The sequence below is a fragment of the Rousettus aegyptiacus genome, unplaced genomic scaffold, assembly GCF_014176215.1.
Source record: "Rousettus aegyptiacus isolate mRouAeg1 unplaced genomic scaffold, mRouAeg1.p scaffold_m13_p_8, whole genome shotgun sequence".
NCBI lineage: Eukaryota > Metazoa > Chordata > Mammalia > Chiroptera > Pteropodidae > Rousettus > Rousettus aegyptiacus.
Genome location: NW_023416311.1, coordinates 70,855,980 through 70,869,215, shown reverse-complemented (window position 1 = coordinate 70,869,215; position 13,236 = coordinate 70,855,980). Strand labels below are relative to the sequence as shown.

The window sequence follows — 13,236 nt, the reverse complement described above, 5'->3', positions numbered from 1 at the left end:
TCTCAGTCATTACATGTGTAAACTCACATACACACATATTGACACACACACACACACAATGGTGCATACACTTACTCTTTAGTTTATACTGTGTAATCATTTTTATAATATTCACAGAGTCATAGATGGCTGGAAGTGGAAGTCACCCTAGAGATGACCTATCTTCTCCTCTTTCGATTTCCACGGAAAACTGGGGACCTGCCTTAGAGTAATAGTTCTTAATTGAGCAAGCATCAGAATCACCTGGCTAAAACACAGACCTCTGGACCCTAACTGCAGAGCACCTAATTCAGTAGGTCTGAGGTAGGGCCCTAAATTTACATTTCTGACAAGATCCCAGGGGATGCTGATGAAGCTGGTCCTGGGACCTCATTTTGAGAATCACTGCATGAGAGCAAAGTAAAATGGACATGTTAAAGCCCATGAGACCCACTGCAGGGCTGTCACTTAAGCCTTCTTAGCAGTATTGGTGAAGCCTGGACACATTCCCAGTAGGGTCATTCTTATCTCAGTCACCTATTCTTAAATAAGTCTCTTTGGCTCTTTGCAACAGAACTAGAGTGTGGTGGGCCGAATTCTAAAAATGCCCCACCTCCTCAAAAGTTCCACACCCCTTTTCCCCCCGGAACCTGTGAATGTGATAAGAATATCATTCCTATGATTGTGTTATGTTATATGGCACAGTTGACTTAAAAAGAGGATTATCTGGGTATGTATAATTTACTCACATGAGTCCTTAAAAGCAGAGAACTTTATGTGACTGTGCAGGAGAATAAGGCAGAGGGAGAAGGCAGAATGGGTAGTCAAGGAGATCTGAAGTTTGAGGAAAACTTGAAGTGCTGCAGCCATTTCGAGGATGGACAGGGCCACAGGAGAGGAAAGCAGGTGACTGCCAGAAACAGAAGTAACCTCTGGCAAGGAAACAGGCCCTCAGTCCTGCAGCTGCACAGGGTTTGCCAGCCACCTGGATGGACTTGGGGACCGATTCTTCTCTAGACCTCCAGATAAGACAGATGTCTGACCTACAGAACTGTGAGCTACTAGATGAGGATTGTTGTAAGCGTCTCTTTGTAGTTATGCCGCAATAGAAATTGAATATGCAAATACATAAATTCCCGAGTTCGGAAAAAAGTTAATGTCCAACACAGACCCACCTTTTTCAGAAGATAAACCAAGAGTTGGGTCGGTGGGAGGCTCACCTCGTTGTTTGCTGAAAATGCCAGTGGCTCTGACCTAAATTCCAACTCCATCAAGTTAACATTCAGTTTAGTTGGGGAAAAAAATCTGAAGTTTGTCCCAGAGAACACCTTGAGAGCTGCCTGCCCCAGCGGCCCTCCGCAGGCAGACACAGCCTGGCTCAAGACCGCAGGCAGATCACTCAACAGCAAGCACGTGCCCTTCATGGAAGAGCAATTTTAAAACAGTTAGGAAAACAGATTGTCCTTCCACGCCGGAACTGGGTCAGATAACCTATTTTCCCGTTTCCGAGATTAGTCAGTCATCTAGAACCGACGCACTGTCCCCCACTGAGATACTGGGGAGCTCAAGCAGGAGGGTGGGATAAATACGCAGAATCCAGAATCCGCACAGCAACGATTCCCACACCGCCGCCTCACCCCGCCCCCGCCCGCCCGAATATTCTTGCTAATCTTGTAACAAAGTAAAATGGGTGGGGACAGTTTCGGTTTTCAGCATGGCCATAGTATAGCTACGGTTCAAGGTTCAACCGTTGGGTCTTTTTATTGTGAAAGGTAAACATAACTATCTGCCACTATAGTTAGACACAATTCAAGTAAGTGGAACAGGTTAGCAGTGGATGATCCCTATTACTGAGATTTTCCCTAAACGCCCGTCTCCAACTGACTTACAGACACCCGACATTCACTAAAGTGCAGATTCATCTCTCAAGGTTGAGATTCCACATCCGTTCCCTCCAGGACCCTTATATGCACGGATCCTCTAGCCACAGTCCTGCGCGGGTGTGACCGAGTAGCACGTGCAGCCTTGCTCATGTTCCCTGCAACTCTGCAGCCTTGGCCCTATGAAAGCATAAAGCTGTTCCGGACAAGGCTTTTCCACCCTAGCCACGCCTGTCCATGACAGCTACCTGCTTTTGCTGCTTTAGCCCTAATGACCAGCCATGGCATGGAGTAAGTACCTACCTGTCTTTTGGGAGACACCAGAACCAGTAGATTTCTAAGCAGGGTCGGGAGCTGGCATTCTGACAGTTTTCCTCTCACAGCAACTAGATGCAGAACTGAACCCATGGACCAGTTTCCTCAGGAACCCAATCACAGCCTCCAGACCTTTTCTGACTGTATTGATTTTCTCACGATTGTGGGATGACGGTGGCCACGGACAGGGTCCTACTGTGCGGAACAGAATATCCCTTCCCCTTCCTGCTGCTTCTGTCTTCATCCCTAACCGCTCGACTGTGCCTTCTCTCCCACAGTGTGCTGGGGTTAGGGGAAGCCAAACAGTGTCATTTCTTCCCAAATGTTTGGGGAGAAATTCTTTTTGAATTCTGGAAATCTTGAAGCGTTTCAAGCCATATATTTAAAAGCAAACCAGAAGACTGCTTTTTTCCATGTTGTCCAAGCTCATGGCTTTGTTTTATTTTGCTTTTTATGTGCTTCGAGTGGCTGAAATATTTGGTACTTTTCTGTTAGTAGAGACCTGATGGTATTTCATCTGTGGTCAAATCAAAGCAAATATGGCCCACACTGCTGTGAAAATATTATACTGCGGGATCATGGTCTGAGCAGCTAGATTTTTGCCACTTCCCCAAACTTTTTTTTTTTTAAGTATTAGATCCACCCCCGCCCACACACACACACACACACAAGGCTTCCACAAAGCAATTTACTTCCCATCACAATGCATTCAATCAAATGTTTTGTTAACATATGACTATGCTACTTTCACTTCCCACAAGAGTTCTCTGATAAACTCTGAAACTATTTTTGTGATGTCACTTTTCACTCATCCCTTTGAACTATAATCATTTCAAAGTTATAATTTTTAACTAGGAATGTGTATTGGTGGTTAAAAACAGTAATTTTAATGTGTAAGTCTGGAAAACAGTGAAAATGCACAAGAAACTCAGAAAAATTTACAACGTGACTTTACTGCTGACTGTGACAGAGTGTTGTCCCTGTGGATCCTATCAAGAACTTGGCAGTAAATAAGAATGAGGTTACTAACCCAACCATCATTGTATCAAGAGGCAACATGATTGATTTCAAATCTTGAGACACATTTGGATGTCCACATGGGCAAAAATTGAAGCAGTATCACAGACTCAACAGTGAAAAGTCAATATTCCTCTGTGGAAGATTGTGTTTTCCAAAGAGCAGTAATAGTATCTCCTATCCCACACCTTCTGTGCAGTGACCTTAACATTCTTCCCATAGAGAGTAAGAATCTAACTCCCCTCCTTTTGTATCTAGGTTGGCTTAGTGACTTGCTTGAGCAATAGAATGAAATGGGCAGACCACTCCATTTGCAATATACACCATCCCTGCCGCTCAAGGGCACACTCAGGAAAATAAGCTGAGGGGTCATCTGCTTGCTTTTCCATATGGTTGGGGTGAAGTTGGAGATTACAGGCTTTGTCCCATAGCAGGGAGAAGCATTTTGGTGGGGAAAGAAGTCCCCTGGTCTCCCAGGAGCACTTAGGATTAACTTGGAGTAGAGTTTCCACAGATTTCTGATGACGAGAGCCAACTGGGATATTTGTTTTCCTTTGGAAATTTTGGTTCTGATGTTCTGAGTTGGGAGCTCAGATTTTGCCTTTTTAAAAAGTGGCCTGGAGAATTTTTATCATCAGGAAAGTTTGGGAAGCCTTGACTTAGAGCAAGAGGCAACTCTTTTCCTTCTGTTCAATGCTTTGAAAGGAAGCCGATATAATATTTAATCACTGAAGAGAGATGTATGTTTGCAAAAGATCTGTCTAGGAAAAAAGGGCTACAGTTACTATTCTGTGGAGGAAGGAATTTGTGAGTTTGCTTTGAAGACGTTCGGTAGTTATGAATGATAATGTCATGAAGATGGAGCTTTCTTTTCTCAATCAGCTCGGGTTTGGTTGTGAAACACAGCAGTTTTGAAAAATACAACTGTTTACTTTAGCTCAGAAAGTAGGGACTCTGTTGCCACCTCTGAGGGAGGGTCCAAAGTGCATTTCCCCAGGTCATGCCTGATGCTCATTCAACCTATGCTAATCTGTGGTATATGGGAAGGTTTCCTGTCATTTCTTTCCTCTTCCACAACTGGAATTATTCCCCAAATGTTGAAAGCAACAGGCACAGGGGAAATGAGAAGGAATACATACACAGTCAAGAAATAGGTGCCTACGTATTTCTAATAAGCTGACCCAGCAGGAAAATTGAGTTAAATGTCTGAGCTTGTGGTCAATGAATCAAGGTCTCCTACAGGGCCAGAGGACCTGGAAGTCACTGCCATTTCTACAACCCTGGTTTTGGTAGGATACATCCAGGGCCTTGGAACAGTGCCTTAACTGTTTAGAAAAGTGCCTTCTAACACATAAGGCAGCTCAAGAAACACTTTTTGAATGAGCGAATGAGTGCATGTGAATGAGAGAGAGAGCTTGTCATTGAATTGCAAAGCAGAGACCTCCAGTTGTTGACAATATATAAGAAAGCTTCAGGCTTCATTTCTCAGACCTTTATTCTTCCTGACAAAGTTCAGGCCTCTGCCTGCCTGTTCTACTCTGTTAACCACAGAAGCCCAAAGTTCTTCCATAACTAATCTGAACCTGTGATTCCTTTGCTCTGCTCTGAGGAGCTCTCATAGTCCCTTTCCTTTCTAAGAAGCAGGTGATTGTGTGAGGATGATGGAGCAGGGCAGCAGCCACTTGGAGGAATTCCCTCTCAATGTGTTTTCGGTCACTCCTTACACACCCAGTACTGCGGACATCCAGGTGTCCGATGATGACAAGGCAGGGGCCACCTTACTCTTCTCAGGCATCTTCCTGGGACTGGTGGGGATCACGTTCACCGTCATGGGCTGGATCAAATACCAAGGGGTCTCCCACTTTGAGTGGACTCAGCTCCTTGGGCCCATCCTGCTGTCAGTTGGTGTGACATTCGTCCTGATTGCCGTGTGCAAGTTCAAAATGCTCTCCTGTCAGTTGTGCAAAGAAAGCGAGGAAAGGGCCCTGGACTCGGAGCAGGCAGCAGGAGGACAATCGTTTGTTTTCACTGGTATCAACCAGCCCATCACCTTCCATGGGGCTACTGTGGTGCAGTATATTCCTCCCCCCTATGGCTCTCAAGAGCCGATTGGGATGAACACCACCTACCTGCAGCCAGTGGTGAACCCTCGTGGTCTCACACCGTCTGGAGTGATGGCAGCTGCCACACCAAGCCCTCCTCAGTACTACACCATCTACCCTCCAGAGAATGCTGCCTTTGTTGACGACCAGGACTACCCTTCCTTCCTGAATGATGGAAATGACAGGTATGGTGTGTGCGGCAGGGCTGCTCCCTTTTCCAGCTGTCACAGCTGTCACAGTCATGGTCTGTGCTGTGTTGCATCTATAAGGAAGGTGGTCGGTGAATGTACATTTGTGTGCAGCCTGTTGCCAGGTTGGTGGCATTGCTTCTGGGAGTGGTGCTGTGGGCCGTAACACATCTGTGTTTTCTGCTCACATTTCAGGTTCATCCCTGATGCTGAGCAGCTAGAAGAGACACAGCTGGGAGATGAGAACTCTGTCTCCTTCTCTCCTCCCCGCTATGAGGAAATATTCTCCCTCCCTCGCTAGAGATTGATGCTTAGGGAATAGTATTTAAGTCATTGCTGCTGACAATGAAGTGTTCTATGCTGTGACCTTCAGAAGTTAGACAGCAGAGCAGCCCAGGAAGCCTGACAGATACCATTCAAAGCCAGGTGGGAGGTAAAATGTCTCATATGGGTAAAAATTAGGTTAAGGCGGAGAAAATCCTTTGTGGTACAGCTACAAATCCCCCCAAAACAGTGCAGAAGCAGGACTCTCACCTGTTTATCCACCATCAACCTCTATGCTACAGGAAGGCACTGGCGTCTTAACTCTAGCAACCAAGGGAAAAATCACTACTGCTTTGACTTAGGGAGTTCCAATAGTAGTGAGAGTGGACGGTGGGAAGGAACGAGACGAGGGACAATAGGTTCCACTGGAGATTTATTTCCCAGTGTCTACTCTCAGTTCCCAAAGTGGATCTGCATATTCCAAACAACCTGGCTGCCATCCGATGTCTCTTGAGGGCTCTGGGTATCTTAAAGCCTGCATAAGTAAATAAATAAATAAATAAATAAATAAATAAATAAATAAATAAATAAATAAAGCGAACAAAGACTACCTCCTGTTAGAATAATATTATAGGAGGCTAAAATATACGAAATAAGTAATAATAGGATAATGATGCCGTTAAATCCTTACATTATTATTGGGGCACAATGACTCTTGGCTGCTGATGTTCTCAGCAGCAAGGTTGAAGCTTAATGTGTCTTTCCCAGGCTGGGATTTATGCTGGGCATGAACTAACTACCTGGGCCCAGTGGCCAACAGTACCTGGGGGCTTCTCTAAGTACTCATTGATGAGTTCTGCTGAATTAGAATAAAACTGCCATGTCAATATCTGGAAAATCACGAATCATGAAAATAATCTTTATGGCCAAGAGAAACTCACAATCTTAAAACAAAACGAAACAAAACTTGGTGCCCTTAATTTCCATGAATCTGAACTGTGTAATAAATAACCAGAACAGACTCACAGACTTTGGAAGAGACAGTTAAAACAATTCAGTTTTAAAAGAAAATATTTTCCTTAGCCTACAAAGGTAACCCATTCAAGATAAAGGAGGATCACCCAAAGCAAGAAGGATTTAGCAATCCTTTAAAGTTTTGATACAATGTTTATATATGAGGTGACTTTTACTAATTTTTATCAGAAATATCCAGTTTTCCAAGGATATGATTAAGCGTGGTATATTATTGTGATTTGTATTATATCTCAGGAACAAATCCTTCTCACATGGGAATTTATTTTCGTGTTTGATGATAATTCAAATATAATTCAGTTTACGGAGACTAGCTTTATTCTCAATACGTTCATGAAATACCTGATTCCTAGCTGAGGGCCATTGGCTCTGGGGAAGGAGTCGGGTGACAGAGGTATAGTTGAGTGTCACCAGTGGTATGCCTACCAGCAGTGGCACTTGGAGCCCTGCACACCTGCCCACCTCACCCCTTCCCCTCCTCCGCCTATCTACCCCACAACTTTATATTCTTGGGTTTGGGTTATAATTAGCATCAAAGGAAGCTCAAATTGGAAAAAGAAATTAGGAAATTATGTCTCTGTATGGCAGCTGGGAGGGTAGGACAGCCTATTTGTCTGGGTGATGCCAGGCATCCCATATGCAGGGACGTGGCCTTGGGGAGTTTTCAGCTCCAGGCAGCAGAGTCATTCAGCACCAACTGTCTCTGTTCCAAGACAGAGAAAAAGTGCTAACTGCAGAGGTAGTTGGTCCTTCGGAAGAGCAGCACTTCAGAGCTACCGGCTGCAGGAGCTCAAGGTGGGAGGCCAGCTTGTGACAGTCAGGGGGTCAGAAAATGGGAATTCGTTCATTCATTCAACATTTATTGGTTGAGTATCTACTCTGTGTCAGGACTGGGGCCATCAACTGGCAATGTAACAGCAAAAAAACGAACCAACAGAAGAGCAGATATGGCTCTGCCCTTGTAGAGCTTCTGGTCTATTGGGGGAGACAGACACAGCTCTGACACCAGTGAGGGGTCCCAGAGCTGTAAGAGGGATTTGGACTAGTCAGGAGAGTCACAAGGGCTTGCTTGGGAGTAAGTGAAGTCAGGGCCCTTGCTGCATATAATTCCAGGGAGCATTGTTCACATGGATAGTCAGGCGACTAGTGTCTCTCAACCTCTGAGGATTGTCCTGGGACCTGAATAGCTGATACTTGTGCAAATAGGAGAGAGACGCCTGGCACATCCCCTGGGTGGGAGGCAGTACTGGAGGTACCTTGCAGTTTGTATAAACCTTTATGTTTCACTGCAGCTATAGCCCTCAAACAGAGCTGTCTTCTAGTACTTGAGAAATTATATCCACCAGCTCTCTCGCTTTAAGACAACCCCACAATGCTCTCTTTCTGTCTTTAATTGGGGGTTGCAGGGGCTGACATGACAGGAAACCCATTGAGTGGCTCCTGGACCCTCATACCAGGTCTTTGCTTGGTTTCTTTGACCAGTGAGGACACATTCCTGGTAGAATTTCTAGTTTGTAACCTGAACACTTGCCTTTTGTCATTCTCGCAGTTTCTTATCAGGGGCAAATGAGAGACTATGATCTGGGAATAGTGGATTGAGTCTCTCTTGGCCTGGACATGTTATCCACTCTAAGAGTATCTGTGGAGGAAGTAGCCTGCCTTTGCACATGTGCTCAAAGGCTCAGTGTTTGGGCCAGAACCCGTGGGGCCTTGTCAGCCTTACCAAACATTTTAGTATGTGTTTGCAGTGGCACATAGGGTATAATATTGACCTTGCTGGCAAAGCTCAGATCTAAATGACCAGAACACCAGAAGATATCCCTCTCTTCCACCCTCAGCCCTTTCGGGGCTATGTAGGTAGGCATGCTCTGGCAATCTGCATGGAATTCAAAATAAAACTAAAAGGTCCTATTAATCAAAGCAAATGAGTTTCTTTATGACTTAACATTATCCGGAAACTTCTGCGAGTTCATTTAGGCTGTTTTTGGCTGGAGAGACTGAAGACAGTGACAGTCTAGATGAGGCAAGGACAGGATCACCCTGGCCCAGACACCAAAGGAGAGAAGCTTTCACAAAGCTCTTAGGACTTCTTTTTCTCCATAGGCCAACAAAGGGACCGATCTCTTATGCAATGTGGACCTGCACTTACTACCTTCTGCAGAACTCTGGGAGGTATCTTTCAGGGGTGGAAAGTTTCCCAGAGACTGCAGTAGAGTTCTCTTTCACTCCACTGAGCCAGGTATGGGTCTAAGTTTGAAATGCACTAAGTGTCTCTATGTTACAAAATGAGCCCTTTAAATGCTTCCCCACTTTTTGGAGGAAGTAAGTATAAAAATAAAGCCTCTTGTTTGTGAAGAGCTGGGTGTGGGTGTCTGTTTTCAGCTTCTGACCTCTGGATCTCTTCCATGGTATTGTCTACTGTTAGACCAGTGGAGTAGGGTTTCTATGATGTCTCACACCCCTGGGCAGCTGGTGTTTCTCCTCCTAACAGAAACTCCTCACAGTGCTTTGGGGTAGATGCCTTCTTACCAACTGAAAGAAGAGAGGTTCCTGCAAATATCAAGGAGGCAACTGCAGAGTATTTCTCAATAGTGTCTCTGCCTGTCATGGTAACCAGGGTGCTGTCTGCAGAGACTGCAGCTCCTACCACTCGGCATTCATCAAAGGCTTCATTCATTGCCCTCTCTACGATAACCCACACTCTCAGTTCCTGTTGAATAACAAATGTGAAACAAATAAATAAAGAGCTTCTCAAGTTATTTTAATAATTTAATAAAAACAATAACAATTTATTATTTTTACCTCTTTGTTTTGCTTGAATCAGGATCCAAATGAGATTAGCTTTTTGCTAAATACATTCTAAATTTCTAGCTATATTATACTATATTTTGGGAGGTAGACAGTTGGCAAACTATTCATGATAGCAGATTCATATTTATTAAATTTCACTTTCCAAAAAAAATGTTTTTCAAGATTTTTCACTTCATATCTCCTTATCCATTGGTTCCCTGAAATTCCAGGAGTCCCCTGGAACTGGAAACATTTTTTTTCTATTTTTAGCATATTATTAGAGATTTTTCTAAACACAGGCCTAGAAAAAAATATGCATGGAAAGAAAAAGAGATCTTTAAGTGAGTGTTTAGTTGAGAAATATCTGTTGTAGAATAGTTTCAAGAGTATCAGAAAACACTGATAACCTTTAGCATTTTTGCCTTGGTCAGTAAAACTTCTTAAGAAAAAGAAAACGTTCTTTCAGAGACCAGAAAAACTCCTTTGAACATTTCAAAAGTGGGAAACAGAGTCTCCTTCCTAAGAAATAAAGGGCAGAGCCTCTTGCTTTATATCTTAAAATATTCCCTGGTACAATTTAACTCTCAGAGGTTATTGACCATAGGCCTCTTAACAGTGAGTTCTTGATTCTCAAATTAAAACAATATATTTTCTGCACATGTCTACAACTCTTTCTTTGACGGTAGAAATGCATAAGTGTGTGTGTGTGTGTGTGTATGTGTGTCCACGTGCATGTGTTCCCATACACTTAGAATGTGATTTATAGATTTCTTGCCTACTTACTACTTGTAAATCATCAAGAGTTTTATGTCCCAAGCAGTCAGCAGTTGGTTATAAAATCAACAGAGAGCTGTACTAAATAAACCTTTACTGGATTGCTCTTAAGAATTGATGACAAATCAGAAAGTGAAGACAACTCCACAGGAATGATTCTCACCTGCCTCTGGGATACCACAAAGGTCTCAGATATGGGAATTTTATTTGTCTTGAGCTTTTAGGAAGATTAATAACCAGAAGAACTAAGAAGGAAATCCATTTTCTAGGTTCCATAAGTTTTCTTATAACAAAGAATTTGTCTTCCAGGACGAAACCTACACATGTGACACATATGTAAATCATAGACACAAACATGTGTGCTGGAGTCTGTGCTGACAGGCAAGGGGCTGAAATTGAAGCTGAAGTAAGAAGATGGAGATTTTTGTTTCACTCTCCCACTCATTAGCTTAAAAGAATACATTTTTTAAAAAGGGGATGTGTGTACATATACAGAATATCTCTTGAAGAATCCATAAGAACTGGTAATATCATTTCTGGGGCAGAGGATAGGAAACTAATATTTCACTTTGTTCCATGATGATTAATGATTTTTTAAGTTATATTCATATGTTACCTGTTCATAAAATTATTTTTAGAATAGAGGAAGAAGAGAAGAAAATGATCTTACTTCATGTATTTTATTGTTAACATCATCTCCTTGGTCCTAGAGTAAATGATATTCATTTCCACTGCTGCTTGTATATGTAACAGATAAACACACATAATGCACACAGATACGAGTGTGGTACACATACATACATCTACGTGAACACAAATACACTGTAATGTGAATAACACTTTTACATGGACACACTCACGTAAGGTCTCTGGGGGAGAGAACGGAGCTTTTTTCTTGTATATGGAAGATTTTTCACATATACATGCCATTGCTAAAGTCCTCTACTGGCTAATGGCTGATGCTAGCTAGGTAAACACTACCAACATCAGCCTCACAGCAGCACACAACAGAGTCATTAATCAGATTCCATGGGTTCTTTCTTTGACAGTTTTTCTCAGCCCAGCCTCCACCATCACACCTGGAAATTTGTTCACAGCAAACAGCAATTCACTTACCAAAGAGCAACTACCTATGTACCCTCAGACTTGAAACCGAGAAAACTTAAGTAAACTGATTTCCTCATCAGAAGTAGCTACGGGGATTAGCTCTGCACTGTTCCCCACTCTGGATGGGTGTGACAGAGAATCAGTACCCCTTTGCCACTGTTGAGCTGGGGCTCCCCCCAACCCCCATTTCAGCCAGGAAGGAGACCTCCCTGATCCCTCAATGACCAGAACAGGAGCCATAAAAACATGCTTGGAATTTTTCAGAAGGAAAACAGATCACAAAAGGAAAACAAAAAGCCCTGTCTACAAAGCTCAGAGTAGACAGGTTTAGACTAGAGTGTGTTTGTATCCTGGAAGGCCACCGAGGACTCACCCTTGGGGGTCACCTTTCTCGTCTCCTGTGCTGAGGTGACACCCCGACTTCCCAGCTAACTCTTTGGTCCTTGAAAACCTGTGGCAAGAGGCACCAATGTTATTCAGACTTGTATATTTGGCTGATATTTTCTTAAAACTGAAAAAAATCAGCCTGTCACTTCAAGGGAAATAACTGACAGTATTTATCACCAACGACAACATTGAACCTTTCAGGCAGAAATTAGAATTTTGAAAACTTATATTTGTGATTATGAGCTTGACAACTTACCCAAAAGCAGACTTTTCTTTTGAGATCAGTGGTGATATTAAAAAATGTGATTTAAAAAATTTATATGATGAAGTATGTCAACATTTAAAAAATCCTCATAACTCAGCAAACAAATATTTTCCACATGACTACTACATGATATTACAGAATCATGCACAGGTGAAAAATGCATTCACTGTTCATGATAGACCAATGGATTTTAATGTAAGAGAGTACAAAATATTCATGGACATAATTTCAGATTTCATATTGCAACTAGTTTTTAAGAAACTACCATTTGAAAAACAAAAACCATGTGAAAATGGGTATAGCATCAAAGAATAATATTTATAATTATCTGAAAAGCTTTTAAAATATTTCTATATTTCTCAACTATAGATCTGTGTAAGGTTGGATTCTCCTTATATATTCAACCAAAACAACATATTGCAACAAATTACATACAGAAGCAGATATGAGAATCTGACTGTGTTCTGTTAAGTCAAATATTAAAGAAGTTTACGAAAATGGATAATGATAATACTCTTCTTGCTTTTTTATTTTTTTGCTTTGGAAAATGTATATTATTTAACATTTAAATGATTTATCATTGTAATTTTATTTTTAAAATTTTTTGGAGGTCTTGGAGCTGTTTTCTCCCCAGTTTTATTGAGGGGTATAGTTGACAAATAAAATTATAAGATATTTAAAGTATAATGAACAAATATTTAATTTGGTTTTGATTTCTAATGTAGTAAATACTAATAGATATTAGTTGCATAAAGAATAGCTCTTTGAATTCTTCAATAAATTATAAGGGTATAAAAGGTTTCCAAGAACAAAAAGGTTGAGAACTGCTGGCCTATATTATTGAGGTGGAAGGCAGTGGCAGTGTGCCCAGTTAAAAGACTACATTCCCCGGTCTCCTTTGCAGCTGAATTTGGCCATGTTATTAAGTTCTGGCTCATTGGATGCTGCTGAACCAAAAGAAACAGAAATTTTCAAAGGGGCATCCTGAAAGACTGCCTGGAGAAGAGATAGCTGGGAGGGGGGAATTCCTTTTTTGACTTCCTGCTTTTCCTCACTCTTGAAGACTACAACTTGTATGTGACTGCAGCAACACCAGCAGCCACCTTGAACCATGAGGTGACATTGAGGATTGAGGC

General features: G+C 42.3%; 2 protein-coding genes across 8 annotated transcripts in view; one reads left to right on the top strand and one right to left on the bottom strand.

Annotated features, from left to right (window-relative positions):
- LOC107498715 overlaps positions 1-1,459 on the bottom strand; it is a 42,987-nt gene extending 41,528 nt beyond the window's left edge. For 4 of the 7 annotated variants that reach the window (XR_001594122.2, XM_016122166.2, XM_016122161.2 and 1 more), the window contains exon 1: positions 1,155-1,459. Coding sequence is in view for 5 of the 7 variants with exons in the window: in XM_016122166.2 (XP_015977652.2) it covers positions 1,155-1,403 (249 nt within the window). In the remaining 2 variants the exon portion in view is untranslated. Of the gene's footprint in view, positions 1-728; positions 986-1,154 lie in introns of those variants that run through there. The other 3 variants (XR_001594123.2, XM_016122162.2, XM_016122164.2) reach the window with 3 other exon arrangements.
- A 3,296-nt stretch (positions 1,460-4,755) lies between these two features.
- TMEM174 (transmembrane protein 174) lies at positions 4,756-9,128 on the top strand. Its single transcript, XM_016122218.2, has 2 exons — positions 4,756-5,478; positions 5,677-9,128. Exons 1-2 carry the CDS (start codon positions 4,850-4,852, stop codon positions 5,780-5,782), a joined length of 735 nt encoding a protein of 244 aa, XP_015977704.1. The 5' UTR covers positions 4,756-4,849; the 3' UTR covers positions 5,783-9,128.
- Positions 9,129-13,236: the final 4,108 nt, after the last annotated feature.

Coding starts and splice junctions, on each gene's coding strand:
- TMEM174 (XM_016122218.2), top strand. CDS start 4,850: ATGATGGAGCAGGGCAGCAGCCACTTGGAGGAATTCCCTCTCAATGTG. Junction 5,479..5,676: donor CTGAATGATGGAAATGACAG/GTATGGTGTGTG, acceptor CTCACATTTCAG/GTTCATCCCTGATGCTGAGC.